Source organism: Columba livia, chromosome Z, assembly GCF_036013475.1.
Source record: "Columba livia isolate bColLiv1 breed racing homer chromosome Z, bColLiv1.pat.W.v2, whole genome shotgun sequence".
Classification (NCBI taxonomy): Eukaryota; Metazoa; Chordata; class Aves; order Columbiformes; family Columbidae; genus Columba; species Columba livia.
In genome coordinates this window covers 22306333-22326624 of record NC_088642.1, presented here as the reverse complement: position 1 = coordinate 22326624, position 20292 = coordinate 22306333, and the positions used below count along the sequence as shown (strand labels likewise).

At 39.6% G+C, this 20292-nt stretch overlaps 1 protein-coding gene across 3 annotated transcripts in view; it reads left to right on the top strand.

Annotated features, from left to right (window-relative positions):
- The window catches only part of FYB1 (FYN binding protein 1), a 70301-nt gene that overhangs the window by 24399 nt on the left and 25610 nt on the right, over positions 1-20292 (top strand). For all 3 annotated transcript variants that reach the window (XM_065047602.1, XM_065047604.1, XM_065047603.1), the window contains exon 3: positions 19180-19360. In XM_065047602.1, the coding sequence (XP_064903674.1) occupies positions 19180-19360 (181 nt within the window). The remainder of the gene's footprint in view (positions 1-19179; positions 19361-20292) is intronic.

Sequence of the window (20292 nt, the reverse complement as noted above, 5' to 3'; positions counted from 1 at the left end):
GAGGTTCTGAATGTCCTTAATTCTCCCTTAAATCAACCGTATTTCAAAATTTTGGATTAGGGTTTTCCTCCAAAGTTTTTTGGCACATTTTGACAAATCTGAAAAGTTAAAATCAGCCACTATACCAATTGACACGTTTCTGTTACAAGTTTTATAGTATAATAGCTGAAGGAGTCTTCCTGTTTTTTCTTGTAGCACTGGGTGCTAGGAACTATGATTGCAGAAGAAATTCTGATCATATATTAAAATGAAAGTTTTAAGATGCATTGGCCTAAAGGAAAGTTGTTCTTGATCTTGGTACATGAGAGAAATAAAGACAGAAATAAACATTTACAATGGTGTGACATTTTTATGTTGGATTTTGGATTTTTGTGTTTGTTTTGGGGTTTTGTTTGTTTCTTTGTTTGTTTCTTAATGCACTGTTGTCTACATTGAGCTCTGGAAGCAAAGTATGTATACAAAGCTTGCATTTTTTTAGCTCAAGTAATTTTAACCAGTTATGTCCTGCAATGTATTGTGTCAGAGGATATATACAACTAATAATTTCTGATAATGAGGGGCATTTCACCTATGTTGGTCTGCCTTAGCCATTTCTCTTAGATTTAATTAAATAGATTAAACTTACTCTTAAATTTTCAGTCTAGTCAGTGGGAACGGGAGATGCCCAATGGTTTGATTCAGAGCATTAAAGTTAGATGCCTAATGTAGCTCGTGATAGGTGCTCTGAATAATTTCACACAGTGCATGTGCAGTACATTACGTACATTCATGTAATTTAATTGATACAAAATTTGTCATTGTGTCTTCTGTATTTAGAATACAGTATGGCTTGTGCTTTAGAAGTTCTGAATGCACAAAAGACTGGTCTTCATGAGAGAGAAGGCATTCAAAGGGGTTATGAACTGATGAAAAGTCTCAGAGCTGACTTTCTCTAATGACAAAAAGCCACACTGAAAGCATAGCGTGCATGCAACTACAAATTCTGTTATTATTCATTCCACTCAAAAAATAAGAGTGTATCAGTAACATAAAATGTAGTTTCTTGTCCACTGCTACATTCTGCTTTTCCTGTGCTACCTTGCAGTAATGGAAATGTTTTCACAACTCCATGATCAGGGCCAGATCCTCAAATGGTGTAAATTTGTATATCTCTTTAAAAGAAACTTAACAATTTACAACAGTCTGAGCAGCAGCTGCCCCTTCTCCATAGAACACTGATCAATATTGCTGGCTTTACTGGAGTGTCCAGAGCAGCCTCAAATAGGAAAGACAGAGTTTTCAGCAAATGACAGCAGCAAATATTTTGATTAAACAAAGTTTAATCTAGTTCTAGATAGCTAGAACTCTGAGAAGTCCTAAAAGAGGCTGGAAACACCCCAAACTGCAATTAGTTCTTCTTTAAAATAGATTTTTAAAGTAATTAGTAGAGGAATTATTTTACTTCTTCATTTGTTGTTTTTTTGTGGGTTTTTTGTTCAGTTGGGTTTTGTTTGTTTGTTTGTTTGTTTGTTTTTTCTGATTCCCATGCATTTATAGATACAAAGCATTCCTTCATCCTCTTTTTAAACCTGAGGGTTAGAAATTTTCGTCCTGTGCATTTAAAATGCATATTGTGAATAAGGCTGTAAGGATAATACCAGAACATTCGGTAGAAGAAGGATCTCCATTTGTCACTACCCAGCACTACCCTAGCCACCAGTCTGGATGAGTTACACTGGGAACACAAGCTAAGGATGTAGCTGCCCAGTGCAGTGGCACGGGTTGTCCTCCAAACACATTGCAGAAAACATTAATAGAGCTAAATGGCCTGACATTAACTTATGTGCTTCACAGTCTTTGGGTCACAGCAAGACTTAAATATGTAGGAACAGCATTAATGCGAAGCTGTTTGTAGTGGCCCTGAACTGCAGCCTTCCCCTGTAGAGCTGGCACATAGACCTTGATGTTCTGATTGGCTTTAATTAATTAATTTGTGACTTGAATTCTTCACAGAACAATTCTGGTGGAGAGACCAGGTATTCTAGAGTGAATCTTGAACAAACACCTTTTCATCTCAACAAAGCTATTCATCACTGCTGAGTTTCTTGGAACATTAAACTCGAATGACAAAACATATCTGCCTTGGAAAGGCAGTTAAACGGAATTACTTTCTGTCTTTAACGGTCATTTCAAGAATCAAAGTCACGCCAGGAAGATGCCACCCCCACAGCACAAATTCTTCTTTCTCATTACTTTGTCCTGATAAACAGGAGCTTGCCATAGTTGCCTAGTTCGCTGCTGTGATTCAGGTGCTAAGTAAAAAGAAGAACAAGCAAATGGAAATGGTTTTCCCATCCAGCAAAGCTTTCTGAGGCCTAACCTTGGGAGTGTTGATCTGCACTAGGGCAAAAGCTAGGTTTTGGATCAGCGTTTGAGAAAAGAAAAGCTGCACACATGGTGGCTGTTATACTTGTGCCAGAGGCTTGTGCCTGAGGTGCTGAAAACCTCATATTACCTGATTTAAATAATGAGTTTGAACTCGACTTTCTCAGAAGTATCAATTCACCTGTTTTTCTTTGGTTGCTATCTCTTCCTCTGAAATCTGTTTAGCTGGTTTGTTTTGTAATTACTGCGCATGAAATAACTTTAAATGTTAGAGGCTGAAGGGCTCACCTTAGATGTAGCAGTCTTAGTCATGTGTGGAAGAAGGATTTAAACTGTCCACCATGACTACATTAACACTAAGGGATGTTGTTCTGGTGTTGGCGTTGCTTTTGACTGGAAATTTTCACCTCGTCCTGAAAAACTTTTCACAATATAAGTTCTATATATACAAGTGTTGTGCTGAGGAAAGTCTGACTATTTATGCGTCACTATTTTCCAGTAAAGGCAGGCTTAAAGAAATTCCTGTCTGGACATGTGAATACAGGGTGCTCTAGTAAATTCCTGTGTTACGTCCCATTACAGTAATTTTCCCTTAGAGGCAATTATATTTACATCAGCTCAGAATCAATGAGATGCACATGCTTTCTCGATTCAGAAAACAATACTAACAATACTGTTTTGTAATAAACACACAAAGTGCAAACAAGGCTTTGTTAGAAAACAAAAAAAATAAGAGCAACAAAGCCATTTTGCTGAAAGTTTTCCATGTGAGGTCACAACTGTACTGCTGCTTTCAGGGGAGAAGTGCACCTGGGCTGATGATCAGCGGGATTGTGCACATACAGATGGCCACCCACATAAAGTCAGTTGAAGGCTCAGAGTCCTGGTGCCCTACACACCTCTGAACACCTCATGAATGATCAACACTGGGCCTTCAGCTAGGGAGAGTATTTTGAGTTGTACTGGTAGAAACAAAAGGAAACTCTATTGAAACTAACAGAAAAGAATATGTAAGAAAATTCTCATTATTTATAATTCGGGTTATGGTTGTGTCTGCAGTCTTTGCTGAGGTTCTGTTCTGCAATGGATTGTGTACTCGCACAGTGACATGGCTATCTGAGTTGACACAAACAACTAGAGCGAAAGGAGAAATTAGAACTTGAAGTGCATTGTCAAAGTTATCAGAACACTCTGTTGGCAAATTAATTAACGATCAAGCACCACTCTTGATGGTGGCAGATGTCTCAACTGTCTTTGCAAGGCTCCTTAGAACCAGGCAGTTGTTGTTCTTACTTGACAGCAAGATGAAAGATCAGCTTTCAAAGTTATAAAGAACAGGGTGATTTTTTTTATCACAGGATGTCACTGTTGTTTACTGCAGAATCTCGACTTAAAAGGTCAATGTAGGTTTTCTTTTTTTACCTCAGTGCTCAACTGGATAAAGTTACACAACAGCTCAGTATTAAGGTGCAAGGGGATAAATATAACTATAACTTGAACCACATCATCTGTTTCTAACTCAGATTAAACTAAAAGTAGGTGATAATATCAAACAACACTGCTTCTGGGTGTGGTGGAGGTAGCTGTGTGTAAAGATGTGATATCTCTGTTTCCACAGGTGAGCTACAGCATGCCATAAAACCCTGTACAGCTCAAGAAAGTGTCAAAATTATAATTTCAGAATAGCACGATAATTACACACAACACAATGCCTGCCTTTTGCTATACAGAGCTAAAACATTACATTTTAAGCAAAATCAGAAATGTACTGAAGAGAGACTAGTTGTGGGGATGTGAAGACCTGCAAGGATTTTTAACTAGTCATTTATTAGATTTAATGATGTCAATGTATATTATTTTTGGTCGCCTATGCATTTACATGAAAACTGTGGAAGTGAGTTGAAATTATGATCATATAGATCTGCCAAGAAATTAACTTTGCAGGATCTGCTTGAAGCAACTGCAAAATATGGACGAGTAGTTGTATGTAGACTTTAGTAGAAAATAATGTAAAAGCTCTTCAGCATTCATTTAAGGACATTCCTCTCTCTTCTTCTCTGAAAGTGAGAGAACCCAAATGATTCTTCTTTCAGCAGCATTATACTGAAATATTTCACAACTCTGAGAAAAAGGAGAATCAATTGTTGAAGTTCCTATAAATTAAGAACAGTACTTAGCTCAAATGTAGTCAAACTTGTGCTTTTGTCATGAAAATCAGACCGCAACATAAGAAATCTCACACATTGCACATTATTTGCTACAAGTTCAGTACACATGCAATGACAGTGTGGTTCTGACCCTGAACGAGTTGTCTCACTCATGGGATTAGTATAAGATCAGTTTCAAAAAAGAAGTTTAAATTCATCATAATTTCAATATTATTTCTTTGGCCATATTTCAATAGTTCAACCTGTCAGTTCCAAAATACCAGTTGAATTAAATTTCCCTCGATCTTTTTGCTCACATCTTCATTCTCCAGCTATAATTACATCCACAATAATTATAGAATATGCATTAAGACTGAATTTTTAAAAAGTGAAGAGTGAATATATGCTTTCGGTCTTCTTCAGTCAAGAGATAATTTTTTTTCAGATTTTTGAAGCGCCTCCACAACAAAGAATATTAATGCTATGAGGAAACCCTGGCACACTGAACTTTTTGAAACATTACCTTTAACTGGTCAAGGAGTCACCATATAATTCTGCTAAAATATGTGGACAAGACTACAAATGAAACTGCTAGTATGGCTTACAGTACTAAAAAAGATAAATCACTGCAAATCAAAAATGAATGCTACCATGCAGATAAAAGTATGAATGAGACAAGTTATTTATCTGCCTAAGGAAATTGATAAAGCTAATCCAAGTTATAGATAAAATAAGACTTGAGGGAAACAAACATTTAGTATTTTCCTCCAGAAAATTGTTCTGGGTACAACTAGATCTTGTTGTGCACTAGAAAGCAAAAGTGAAAAAAAAAACAACATTGCAAATTAGTATGTAAATTCATTACCATTGAATATTTCCTTAGCTACAACAGTCCGTAATATCTTTCAAATAACTCAATGTGTATTTTTAGTTATAAAGGAATAAAACGTATCTTTCAACAAGCCACCAGAGAACAGTTCTCAGCTGTGAATTGTCATCGCTTCTGCAATTGGCACATTCATAGATCTTCCCCTAAAGATCTCCATTTTTGTTTGCTCTGTCTCATGTGGCACACTTGTTTCCTTCCAGATGATCTGACTGTAGTAAAACTAACAGTACAGTAGGGGTTGTTATATCATAGTATGGAAGCACAGAAATCTATTTTTAACCTACAAAGTCACATAGGAAAAAGCACTTGACTCGACACCTGGAGACTGCCTCCAATAAGATAGAAAGAAGGGTAATTGTAGTAGGCGATTCCCTTCTGAGAGGGACAGAGGGCCTAATATGCAGAGTTGACCCTCATCATAGGGAAGTATGTAGTCTACCAGGAGTTTGAATCAGGGTCATCACCAGGACACTCCCCAACTTGGTGCACCCAACAAACTACTACCCACTACTACCCAGACAGGTGGAGAGGAAGTTGCATCCCATAGTCTGAGGGGAATGAAGAAAGATTTCAAGGCCTTGGGATGGTTGGTGGAAGAGTCTGGGTAACAAGTAATTTTCTCTTCTCTCCTTCCATTTTTGGGTGTTGACATGGTATGGAATAGAAAAATTAAGTCCATAAATGATTGGCTACAAGACTGGTGCTACAGGCAGGGCTTTGGATTCTTTGATACTGACTGGTTTTATAAGACACCAGTCCAGACAGTGATATGTGCAAAAGATTTATCTCACCGGGGCAAAAGGATGCTGGGACAGGAATTAGCAGGGCTCATTTGGAGAGCTTTAAACTAGATTTGAAGGGGGATGGAGTTTTAGTTGGGCTTGCAAAAGTGGGCCAGCAGTCTAGAGTTGATAAAGACTGGGAGGCCTCCCATCCCCCTAGGGTGAAATCAGTGTGCTCAGCTCACTCCCTGAAATGCCTGTACACAAATGCATGCAGCATGGGGAATAAGCAGGAGTTAGAAACCTGTGTTCGGTCAGGAGATTATGACCTGGTGGCAATTACAGAGACATGGTGGGACAGCTCACATGACTGGAATGTGCTCATGGATGGCTATGTTCTTTTCAGGAAAGACAGGCCAGCAAGGCAAGGTGGTGGAGTTGGTGGTGGAGTACTCACTGTGTTGAGTACTGTCCAGGGGCAGATGAGGAGCGAGTTGAGAATCTATGGATGAGAATTAAGAGGCAGGCTGGCAGGGGGGATACTGTTGTGGGTGTCTATTACAGGCCACCAGATCAGGATGAGGAAGTTGATGAGGCCTTCTACAGGCAACTGAGAGCAGCCTCACAATTACAGGCCCTGGTTGTTGTGGGGAATTTTAACTACCCTCATGTTTGCTGGAAAGGCTACTCAGCCAGCCAGCCACAGTCTTCTGGTTCCTCCAGTGAACTGATGATGCAAATGGTGGAGGAGCCAGCTAGGAGAGGTGCACTGCTGGACCTCATCCTCACTAACAAAGAGGATCTGGTTGAAGCAGCAAATGTTGAGGGCTGCCTTGTCTGTAGCAACCACAAGATGGTGGAATTCAGGATCTCATGTGGCAGGAATAGAATACCAAGCAGAATCACAACTCTGGACTTCAGTAGGGTAAACTTTGGCATTTTCAAGCAATTGCTAAGGGAAATCCTGTGGGAAAGGGTACTTGAAGGTAAAGGGGCCCATGATTGTTAGCATTCAGGGACTGCTTCTTCCAAGCTCAAGATCAGAGCACACCAACACATAGGAAGTCAAGGAAGGGAGGCAGAGGACCTACTTGGTTAAACAGGGAACTGCTGGGCAAACTCAAGTGGAAGAGGAGAGCTTATAGATCATGGAAGGAGGGGCTGGTCACTCAGGAGGAATATAAGGCTGTAAAGGATGTAGGGAGGCAACTAGGTAAGTTAAGTCCTCCTTAGAATTAAACCTTGTGAGAGGGGTCAAGGACAACAGAAAGAGCTTCTTCAAATACATGGCAGATAAAACTAACACCAGAGGCAATGCAGGCCCACTGATGAATGAGGTGGGTGCTCTGGTGACAGAAGATACAGAGAAGGCAGAGTTACTGAATGCCTTCTTCGTCTCTGTCTACACTGCTGGAGGCTGCCCTGAGGAGCCCCGTACCGCTGAAGCCCCAGAGGAAGGCAAGACAATGAAGGAGATTGCTTCCATTGAGGAGGACTGGGTTAGGGAGCAATTAAGCAATCTGGACATCCATAAATCCGTAGGTCCAGATGGAATGCACCCACGGGTGCTGAGGAAGCTGGCTGAAGTCAATGCTAGGCCACTCTCCATCATCTTTGCTATGTCATGAGAAATGGAAGAGGTGCCTGAGGAATGGAGGAATGCAAATGTCACTTCAGTCTTCAAAAGGGGCAAGAAGGAGGACCCGGGTAACTGTACACCAGTCAGCCTCGCCTCTGTCCCTGGAAAGGTGATAGAACAATTTATCCTTGGTGCCATTTCAAGGCATATCAAGGATAAGAGGGTCATTAGGGGCAGTCAACATGGCTTCACCAAGGGGGAAGTCATTCTTAACCAACCTCATCGCCTTTTATGAGGACATAACCAGGTGGACAGATTATGGCAAAGCAGGGAATGTGGTCTATCTTGATTTCAGTAAAGCATTTGACACAGTCTCCCACAGCATCCTCACAGATAAACTGAGGAAGTGTGGTCTGGACAACCAGCTAGTGAGGTGGACTGTGAACTGGCTGAAGAAAAGAAGCCAGAAAGTTGTGGTCAATGAGGCAGAGTTCAGTTGGAGGCCTGTATCTAGTGGAGTGCCTCAGGGGTCGGTCCTGGGACCAGTACTATTCAATATACTCATCAATGACTTGGATGAGGGAATAGAGTGCACTGTCAGCAAGTTTGCTGGTGAGACCAAACAGGGAGGAGTGGCTGACACACCAGAAGGCTGTGCTGCCATCCAGAGACCTGGACAGGCTGGAGAGTTGGGTGGAGAAAAATTTAATGAAATATAACAAGGGCAAGTGTAGAGTCTTACATCTGGGTAGGAACAACCCCAGGTTCCAGTGTGAGTTGGAGAACAATCTATTAGACAGCAGTGTAGGGGAAAGGGACCTGCAGATCCTGGTGGACAGCAGGATGACCATGAGCCAGTGCTGTGCCCTTGTAACCAGGAAGGCCAATGGCATCCTGGGGTGTATTAGAAGCAGAGTGGTTAGTAGGTCCAGAGAGGTTCTCTTCCCCCTCTACTCTGCCCTGGTGAGACCGCATCTGGAATATTTTGTTCAGTTCTGGGACCCTCAGTTCAAGAAGGACAGGGAACTGCTGGAGTTCAGCACAGGACAACAAAGATGATTAAGGAAGTGGAGCATCTCCCTTATGAAGAAAGGCTGAGGGAGCTGGGGCTCTTTAGCTTTGAGAAGAGGAGACTGAGGGGTGACCTTATTAATGTTTATAAATATGTAAAGGGTGAGGTTCATGAGGATGGAGCCAGGCTCTTCTTGGTGACAACCAATGATAGGACAAGGGGCAATGGGTACAAGGTGGAACACAAGAGGTTCCACTTGAATATGAGAGGAAACTTCTTCTCAGTGAGGGTGACAGAACACTGGAACAGGCTGCCCAGGGGGGTTGTGGAGTCTCCTTCTCTCAAGAAATTCAAAACCTGCCTGGACACCTTCCTGTGTAACCTCATCTAGGTGTTACTGCTCCAGCGGTGGGATTGGACTAGATGATCTTTCGAGGTCCCTTCCAATCTGTGACATTCTGTGATTCTGTGGCTTTTCTCATGCATACACTTGTGGTCTAGGTATGGATTCTTGAGTCAACCATACCTGCAGATGACTAGGCTAAATCCCATTGAGTCAGCTACAACCATCCCTGAGGAGAGACTTCAGAACCTGAGGTGCAGAATTTAGGACTCTTAAAATAAACCACGTGAATGCACCTAATAATTTTGCTGAGTAAACCTAAACGATCACTTACTAGCAATTCCAAATACATGTTGACATGCAATTTGAATTGTTTCAAGGCTACCTGTGGTTTGAATCACAGTATATGCCAGATATATTCTATCAATAGACCTGGGCTTCTGCAAAGAACTGAGTGAAAGACATAACATGTTATACTGTATTAGAATCCAGTGTCCACCCTACAGCAGGTTCAGTGCTGGATGAGTTTAACCCAATGTCTCTGGGCTTGCACCACATACAAAAGGAATCTTTGTGAAGGAATGTTCAGAACACTGGTTAGAAATTAGAATTATAAGGAGGTGAAAAAAAAGACAGTTATGAAGGAAGGTGGCAGATAGGAAACTGCTAGAGATACAAACAGTAAAACTGATGGAACTGAATAATTCTCTCTGCTTATTTATGTTCCATTGTTTTAGTTTTTGAAATTTTGTCATTTCCTACACTTGTTTTGATGCACATGAAGAAACACTTTTGATGAACCTTCATCATTTGTTTGCATTACATGTGTGACAGTACACAAGCAGCTCTGGTGTTCCAAAGCTGCAAGTATTCTGAAGCCTGTCCATATCCTAGAAAATAATGCGAATATAAATTATATTGATAATTTACATTTAGCTCTCAATAAGAATGATATGAACTGGCTGAAGGTTTCCCATTCTTTAACTTGATATGTATGTTGCTGAAAATCTACTTTGCAACTAATGGTAGCAAAGAAATGTATCCAGCATATCACATTGCTTTATAGGCAGCTTTCTAGTAAACCCAGAAAACAAAACAAAACAAAACAAACGAACAAACACAGCTTTTTTACCAAACATGCAAAAATATTGTGGTGATGAAGTTCTGGACATGTTGCTGGTACCATTATTGAAGAATGCATCTTGAACCTTAAAGATCTCATGTTTCGCTAGCTCCAAAAAATTCCTTTGTGGTCTATTTACTCATACTTACAAGAATGTTTAGCATGTACTTTCTCTTTGAGCTGGGAAGTCTGAATTTCTCTTTATAGTTTAAATAATATTTTCTTAGTGGCTCACAGAAGTAAAACTATGTGGTATGTGTAGTGCTTCAATCTGACAAAATATGTACAAGACAGGAACAAGTATTTCTATCTTTTTATTTCCTAGACCTATTTTGGTTCAGAGGAAGAAACACTTTTAATGAACCTTTATCTTTTGGCTGCATTACATGGATAACAAGTTACTAAGCTGACTAATTAAGTTAGTCATCCAAATAGTTCATTATAGGAAACAGCCCAGTTGTTCCTGAAAGCTTCGATCCTAATTATTAAATATTAAATTGAATATTCAGTACTAATAGAGATAAACAAAATATTAAGCTTTCACAGTAAAAATGTTAGGAAGCTTTTGAAACAGTATAGTAACAATTGTATCCTAAAAGTTTTATTTTATTAATGAATCGGCTTTCACTCAAAATAGAACCCTCCTAAAATGTGCACATTGGAACAACGATGTTCCTTGTTTGAAGATCCTGAAGAGAAAATGAACAAAACTGACTATTTGAAGCAAAAAAAAAAAATCATTGGATGGAAACTTTTATGTAACTAACATTTTATATACCAGTCTTTATACCCTAATGATAAATTTTTAACTTGAGTTGCATGCTGTGTATGATGTAACTATTTCTCAGATTGAAGAATAGGTTTATGAAATTATCATCTCCATCACCATTTTGTTGGTTTGGGAAAAACAGTCACATTTAAGTACTTTTCTTCCAGTATATTTTCTTTTGTTTGCCTTTGTATCATCATATATATTTTCTTTTGCCTTGTCTTTCAAATATATATGATTTACCAAAGATTTATTTTAAACTGTTGCTATCTTACATGTCCTCCATCACTGAATACTACCAATTGCTGTTCTTTCTTCTTGCATATGAAATAATACCATGCATTATAAAATTACCTGGATCAGGTTCATAAATATTTCTTACTTAAAAAAAAAAAAAAATCATTAAAACTTTTCACTAGAAAATGAAAAGTTTCACCTGTACTTCAATTGGGAATTAATTTTGTGATCCTCTTTAGATAAGAATAGGCTTCTGTGCATGTTTGCATATCTGTAGTTTGAAATTATTTTCTTCATGCCAGTCAGCACTGCCCAGACAAAGCATTCTGAACTTCATATTTAGTCATGATATAAGTCTCAGTCCCATGAGCCTTTATGTACCGTAGTACTTTGGATGAAACCTGTAGGTTTTCTTTTGGAAGCAAGATTATGTGTGTGCTTAATATTTTTCAGCTGTCAGCCTTAAATGTAAATTTAGATGCTCACTTTTGTGTATTGTTTATCCTTCATCTTTTTGTCTCTTCATTCTGACACTGCATAGGAAAACGCCTCTACCAGGTATGTGCCTGGGATTTAATATGTCATCTCTATGTCACTTTGAGAATGTAAGGCATTGAATGGGTGTTATGTGAAATAACCTTGAGGTAGTCAGTGCATTTGCTCTGAAAATATGATTTCCTAATTGAGATTAATAAGAAGTTCTGCTTGAAAAATGACAAATTCTCCATCTGTTCTGATCATGGTGTATAAGCAACAACCAGCAAAATGATCTTAAAACGGATGGAGACCAGCACTAGGTCTCTGTTTTCAAAATTTCGCCTTTATTTTGGAGGTGATTACCTTTCTACAAAGCTGAAAAAGCAGCTTCATGATCTAGCTGGAAGCAGACTCAGGAGAAATGAGGAGAATAAAGAAAGAGAAAACAACAAAAATATTGTACTCGGGCATTTTTTAAAGGGGGGTCTGGGCTCAAGTAGGGCAATAGTTTTCAAAGTGTGATCCGTGTCTTAAAGAATCATTGAGGCTCTGTTGTTACGGTATATCTAACAACAGCATGATCAAAAGCACAGAGTTTCACTAACGTTGTAAGTTTACCTGCTTACTTTGAGCAGCTCGAAGCATCGTAATTGTGAAACCTGAGACCATGGCTTGTATCTAAATGAATATGCAGATTAGGGAAGCAGAGCAGCAAGAGCTCTCTGCAGGCTATGAATAAAGTAGGAAGTGGGTGATCAGCTGCTGCAGATGTTGCTGCAAGTTCTTAGCAAACCTGTAAAACCCAGAAAGCTTCTCATATCTTGCATGCAGAAATAGTGAAGTGTTTTGCAGTAAAACTGAAAACAAATGTTACACTTGCAGAGCAGCTTAAAATAATTTTGTTTTATTAAAGGATGCTTCTTTCAAAATGCAAAACTTTTGGCCATGTAACTGATTGAAAAATCCTGAAGTCCTTTTTTATAAAGACTAAAGAAATTCATTAAGAAATTTAAAATTCCAGCCATTCATTCCTGTGGAATGTTTGGATTCTCTTCACGGTACCTGACCATTGTCAGATTTTACTTACATTAATAAAAGCAGGAGGGGAAGAAACCTCATCAGTAGCACACTGCATAAGGGGTTAAAGGGAACAGGGTCTTGCCAAAGACTGTACTCTAAGCCAAAGAAAGAGTGAGATGCACTGCTTATTAGGACACAAAGTAGAGAAACAGTTTTTCTATTGTATGTGCAAGAGACTGCCTTGTATAGTGGGGACTTTTTTACATATGTCTGTTACTATGTATTTATGGAGAAGTAGCTGTTATCAGGGTGAACCTGAAATTGCAGATAGTGTGATACACATTGCTGTTCAGTTCCAGTTTTGTTTAGTATGTATTCTTGGACTAGAAGTTTCTATGTCGAGTCAACGGATGGCTTAGATGCTACAGCTTGCTAAATTAAACATAATTAAGAGTTAAGTCTTTCAGGTAAGTCTGGACTGTGTAGAAACTGAGACCAGACTAACGCATTGGCAAGAGAGTGTACTCCTGATAAGATGCAATACAGCTATTCTGAGTTAACTGGATTTTTTAAGCACTCTTGACTTTGGGAACAGGCATACATTATTGCTGCAGTCCAGCCAAGGTTTGAGACAAATGAATAGCTGAAGCCAGACCACACTCTGCCAGGAGGGGATAGTTTCCTACTTCAAGGAAGATTCTTGAAATTATTATTTGTCATTGTTGCCAGCTAAAATATTTGTGCAAAGTAATGGCATTCTGTTGCAGTACAGGTTGAATTGATCAGCAGGGTTTACATCTTCAGCCAATGGAGGCTGAACTGCACGTGTGGGTGCTAAAAATGTGGGGGGTGGTTGTTTTGTTTTGTTTTTGTCTGTCTGCTTGGTTTTAGTTGTTTGTTTGTGGAGGAGTTGTTTGTTTGGTTTGTGTTGGGTTTGGTTTTCTTCTTTTTTCTTTGACTGCTTCTCTTCTCCTCAGGTTAATGAGTTACTGTTCTTCATCTGTGCACCAATCTCTCACACAAGCAGTGAGATACCCTAGTATTTTGGGAGGTGATAAATAGAAACATTTCATTTCAGATTAAATCAGTATAGGAGCCCATATTACACTCAAAGATTACACCAATTTATTTTATGATTTTGAAAAGGACTGGGGAGACCTGGCCCTGGCCAAAGTACTGCTTCCTATCAGAATCCTATCCCACCAACTACTGCTTGTTTCATGTATTCCTCTAATAAGGACTCCAGGCACTGCTGAGTTTTCTCTTCAGTTTGCCACATATTTCTGGTACTAGAATCTCAGAACAGAGTAATACAGCACCTCAGGACAGCACTGAAGATTTTAGCAAGGTGAGAATGGATGTCTTCTTCTCACCCTGCCATTAAACATGCTTTTTACCACATAGAGTACATGAGTTTCAAACAGCTGGACTTATTTTGGATTTTTTTGCTTCTTTCTCTGTGAGTTCACACAGCAGAGGTGTTGAAATGACAGAGTACTGTTATAAGTAGGTTGATTTCTCCCAAGATTCTTGAATACAAAATATCTGGACATGAAGGACATTGAAGCACTAGAGAGAGTTCAGAGAAGGGCAACAAAGCTGGTGAGGGGTCTGGAGCACCAGTCTGATGAGGAGCAGCTGAGGGAGCTGGGGCTGTTCAACCTGAAGAAAAAGAGGGGAGACCTTATCGCGGTCTACAACTACCTGAAAGGAGGTTGTAGCATGGAGGGTGTTGGTCTGTTCTCCCAAGTAGCAAGTGATAGGACAAGAGGAAATGGCCTCAAATTGTGCCAGGGGAGGTTTAGATTGGATATTAGGAAAAAATTCTTCATGGAAAGGGTTGTCAGGCATTGGAACAGGCTGTCCAGGGAAGTGGTGGGATCACCATCCCTGTAGGTGTTCAAAAGATGTTTAGACAAGGTTCTTAGGGACATGGTTTAGCGCTAGAGTTGGTTAGGTTATGTCTGGAGTGGATGATCTTGAGGGTCTCTTCAAACTGAAGTGATTCTATGATTATATGAAGTGGAGACGGGGTTTACCTCTAGATGTTACGTTATCTACCAAAGGGGTATCAGTATTTTTCTTTCACAAGCCAAAATTGGGAAGGGTCAAAGTCACAAGTTTTACATCAGGACAACTTCAGTGTCCTCAACTTCCTGATAAATAAACATTTTCCAAGAATGTAGGTGATCTGTTGGTCACTGCATGTATGAAAGTTGTGTGAGAAAGTTCCCTAAGAACACAAGAGAAGTGTTTGCAGTGTTTTCTGTGCAGTTCTGCTGTAAGTGCTGGAGCTCTTGGCATGATTAAAGAAGTTTAACACCACAAGCAGCAGTGTAATGGGATATTCGGTGCTTTGAATGGACATTTCTATGGCAAGTTTCTCTTAGCCACTGTACAGCTGCAGAGGTTTTGAGGAACTAATGCCTTTCCATCCGTTATATCATTTCTTCGTGAAGGGCTTCAGTTTCTGCATCTGTTTCCTCAGGGTGGCATAGTGAAAAAGCTGAGAGTCCCAAGAAGACAGATGGGGCTATTTGGAAACTAAGGTTGTAGTGGTCAAAGCCACCACACAGTGGCCCTTAACACAGTTTCCTGTGATGGGAGTGCCTTGGGTGCATGTAAAGTCAGGGTGTAGTTTCAGTTTGATTCTTTTTCTGAGTATCTGGAGCTGACTTCCGTTCCACTACCAGCACAGAGCCTTTCAATGTCCTCAGAGCACCAAGTACTTCAGAGACATAAAAAAATGGAACTGGGGTCAAAATGGAAAAATAGGAAACAAAACACAACCAAAACATTATGATAGCTTTGACTCTACAGGCCTGATAATAACAGCTCCTTCATACTGAATGTCACTTTCCTACCCAGCTCATCCCCTTATTTTCGGTATCAGAATTAAAAAAGTTTACACTCACATGAGTCTCAGTAAGTGTAAGTGTAGGTAATTGCAACTCTAAAGGCAGGAAAGAGTCAGTTCTAACAGTTAGAAAATAAAAAAGCAGTGTTTCCATTAATATGATGATCATTTAGTTATTGTTAGATTCTAACAATGTGTACAAGTTAAAAGGGACGGGTTGTTCAGCCCTTATACTTAAAAATAAGTACTTAGTCTAAAATGCATGTGGTATCCTTTCCTGGCTCTGTTTCCTATTGCCTGGATTCAGCTTTCAAGAGACATTGGATGGAAGAAGTATTATGCACAGAGACTTAGGCAGAATTTTTACTTTAGTCCTACAAACTAATCACAAAGAAGTAACACTGTATGACGACATAATGAATGTCTGCATGATGTGCATGTACACAATGCTGTGTTAGGGCAACATAAATATAACCATGGAAAAACTGATATAGAATTCCCTTTTAAAACACACACAAAAAAATGAGATATCAATTAACATTTCTTTTGTGGGGAAAAAAACTAAAACAAAACAAAACAAAACTTTCTGGTTGCTTTCTTTGGTTAGAATCTGTTTAAAATGATTCAGCTGCAGACACGTTTAGATTGTCAGTGCTATCTTTGTTGTGGATTCTAGAACAGTAAGAGTTTATAGCTGACAAAATCTGTGGATTAATAAAGACTGTGAAGAGTTAAATGTGAACACACAGTCCAGAAAGACTCAAATACAACAGGAGCACAATCATGTCTAATCTTGGCTCATTTAAACAAAAGGTTTCCTTTATTCAAATGCTCGCATACATGTAGAATGAAGAAATGTAAATCATACCTGTGAAAGTAGTGTAATGCCTTGGGAAAAAATCTAGACATCATAAACAACTCTACAGCTGAGTAGAAACAATGACGTGACAGAAAAGTCTAATATATAATTGTTGTTAGCCTGTAACCTCACATTGTTGGAGTTTTACCCTTAAGGAATCTACGTATAGTTACAAAGTTTTTGAATAAAAGCTCTTTGTTAATTGGCCTTAGCTCGATATTCAGGTGTCTGCGCTTCCAAAACAGGAGAATGGGAAACGATCAGAGAAAATATTGAAAACTTCTGGATGGGATCAGTAGAGATAGGGCCAAATGAAGAATGACTTGTAATTGTCATCACCGCATGCGGCAGACAAGTGTATGCTGTGTAGAGTTCCAGTGCCAGATCTTTTAAAATTCAGTAAAGATTAGAGAGATTACAGAAATAGCTACAAATTAATTGCTAGATGGAAAAAAAATGCTCTGAGATGATATTTAAAAGGTTACTGATTACATTCACTGGTATCAATACCTTATGGGTAGAAAACAGTGGTTATAAAAAGGCTTTTGATCTAGTAAGCAAAGATGGAAATAAAAGTAATAGAACCTGAAACCTGATGAACTTAGAAAACAATAAGATGCAGGTTTTATCACTGAGCAAACTTAATCAAACAAACTCCGTAGTGGTACATTCTTTCTCTCACCTTCAAACAAGTGTGCCATCTTTCTGGAAGACAAGTTTTAGCCAAATATAAGGGCAAGTATTTTAAATGTGTTGTCTTACAAAATACAGGACAAAAAACAGAGGATGTTGTAATTGAATTGGAAGGAACATAAAGAAGTTGCTTGTTCCACCCTTATATGTAGGGTAAGAACAACAAGAACTTGTTCCTGTCAGTTTTTCCTGCTTTTTCAGTATGGACCTCAAACCATGGAAATTCCACATTATCAGACTATGCCTTCTAACAAATCATGTTGGCCTTTAAGCACATTATTTCTTGCCTTCCCCACCATGGAAATAAAAAAAAATCCCTTTCTTCTTTGCCAGACTTAGGTGTTGTTTTTTTTTTCCTACCTCAGTCTTATCATACTCTTCTAAACAATCACTATTTGTTGAATATCTCCAGGAATTTATGTTTTCTAGACCTCTAATAATTCTCTCTCTTCTCCTTTGGGCTCTCTGCAGCTGGCACACATTAACCCTGCTGTAACCTCCTCAATACAAAGTGAAAGGATTATTTCACTTTAGGGTTATATTTTTGAATAAAGTAATGAAAAGATAGGCAAATAAAAAGATATATGATACCATACAACTTTAATATTGGCACATCATAAATTGTAAGGGTCTGCTTTTGCAAGATTAATGTTCCTTAACAAAAACAACAGGCTTCACCTGTGAAATCAGGAGCACTGAGACTTTCACTGTTGTTCAAGTGGAGGAACATGGAGGAACTTAACAGGTTTCAAATGCACTGCTGTTGACATGTATGTTGACAAGTTGCTCCAATCAGCCATGAAGCCAAATTCATACAGAAATTTTTGAGTTCTTTGTTAGTAAACTGAAAAACTGCCAAGGCTTGGTAATTTTGCTTTGATTGGGGTCCTTCTAATAGTTACCAATTCCCCTTCTCCTGCCTATCCCAAGGACAGAATTTCAGACTCCTAAGAAGCTAAAAAAAGCCCTTTCAGCAATTTTTTCTAACTTTTAGTCTTGATATTAAGCATTTCTAAATATTTGTCATTGTTCTGTGTCTAAGTCACTTTATTCCGATGTAGTGAAAGTTTGTTTTTCTTGACAAGATTTTGTTGACAAGATCCTTACCATACAGGTGTGAACTTGAAGAAAATTTCTAGAAGACAAGAGGGCTTTTTTCAGTTGTAATTGGTTTTAACTGAACGGTGAATTTGCTTTTTCCTTCTGCTCTCCTCTCCCTTAGATTTTTCCGGACTTCCCTCTAGACAGCTGGGGACAATTCTTTCTGGGTAGCTTTTAATCCACTTACGATACTTGAAATAAAATTCTAGATTTGACATCATTGCATCCAAACAGTGATTTCATTTGGTTGCTTTGAATAACTTCTCTCAGAGTGAACTCTCAAAGCAATGGTTACTACGGTTTGGCTGTGGCTTGTACACAGAGCATTAATTCAGTAGCACAGATGCACAGCAGCCCACTCACATAACTACGGCTTCTGTGCCTGGTGCATTGTGTCATCGTGTTCTTAAGGTTGCACCTGTTTGTTGGGGGTGTAGTTACTATGCAGTTTCTCAAACTGCCACTTTTCTAGTATAGGCTTGTTAAAAAATGAAGTCCAGCCTTTTACAACTTAAGTTACGAAGGTATTTGAAGATGCACAGAGACCTGTATGCCAAAATACCTTTTCTTCTCTTACCCCTTCCCTTGAAACTCTGTCTCTGAGCAAAGAAAACTCCAGCAAGACTGTATCAGAGCTCATGTGAAACTCTGCAGCTGCTCTTTTCAAGCAAATTGTAGAATCAAATGATAATTTAGTTTTAAAGCACACGAGTTTATATACTGGATGAACTGGTGAGTTTTTTTGTCTTGTTCATGCCCTAGCAAAGGCTTTTTCAAGGCCTTCTATAAACAATACATTCTTCTAGAAAGTGTCTCTCTAGTCTGGTAAGATAAGGCACTACATATATCTAAGAAGCAGGTTGAACAAAATATATTCGCTCTGGGGTATGTGCAGTACTGATACTTTATCCTAATTCTTCATGCAAATACTAAAGCTTCTTTCTCAGCTGTTTACTAGATAAATACAGTCTGTTCCTCTTTTTTCAGGCTCTAAAGATGAAGGTTCAAAACAGACAGCACCCTCCTCAGCAGCTCTCTCCCCACCTGTACCTCCACCACACTGTGCCACCCAGTTTCCACCTCCTCCACCAGCCTCTCACCCATCTCTGCAGTCCCCATCAGCTCCCAGCCTGCCGCCCCGGAACATCAAGCCCAGCTCTGAAACAATGTAAGTGAATGTAAACACCCACATTTTTTCCCACCTTTTTCTGCCAATTACTTTGCTCATGAAGCAGCAGATTAAGGCTGCAGGTGTCCCATGTTTCTGGGGGAGTGAGGTCTCACCCCACTTTCCTTGTCGTACCCTGTCCTTGGCCTATTTGGAATTAAATCTAACTTGAACCTTCCATCTGTTCAGTTGTTTCCCTAAAATGTCTTATCTATAACAACACTTTTTTCTGCCCTATTGGTAAGTGGAGGGGGGAGGGAACAGACACCCAGCTGGGTTCTTTTCTCCAAAAGGGTTCAAAGAATGCATGCACAGGTAGGAAATCAGTTTTATCAATAACCGAAGCTCTCCACTGCATTTTTCTGGGGGTACAGGGCCAGAAGGGTCAGGTCTATCAGTCTATACCCCAAGAAGCAGCTTTGCAAGCCAGAGGTACTGAGCTCAGTGTAGTTGTGAAACTGCTGCAGGAGCCACGTCATGGCCTGTTGCGATAACACTGAGAAGTCTCTTCTGCATATGGGGCCCCTTTATTCATCCTTCTTTGAAGAGCTGTGTAAAACAGGGGAACCTCATAGTGATAAAGAGCTAAAAGCACTGGGGTTTAGTGTCAAAACTGACCGGAAGCAAGCTGCAAATGAATAATGAGCTGCTCTCTAGTCAGCAGTTGCTGCAAATAGCAGTAAACAGCAGACAGGGAAAATATATTAGGCATTAGAGAGGTGTGTGTCAGCATGCACACTGTGTGTCGGTAGAGGTGCTGTGACAACATCAGCCTCATGCTGCTGTGTCCCGGCTGTGAGAAATGTCCTCCACAGGGCTGGGCAGCGCCAGGAAGCTGCCATCACCACCACATCTCCTGGCTGCAGTACCAAGTGCTGTCAGAAGCCTTCCTGTATACCTTCTTGCCAAATGCTTGGGAGACAAGTGTGCCC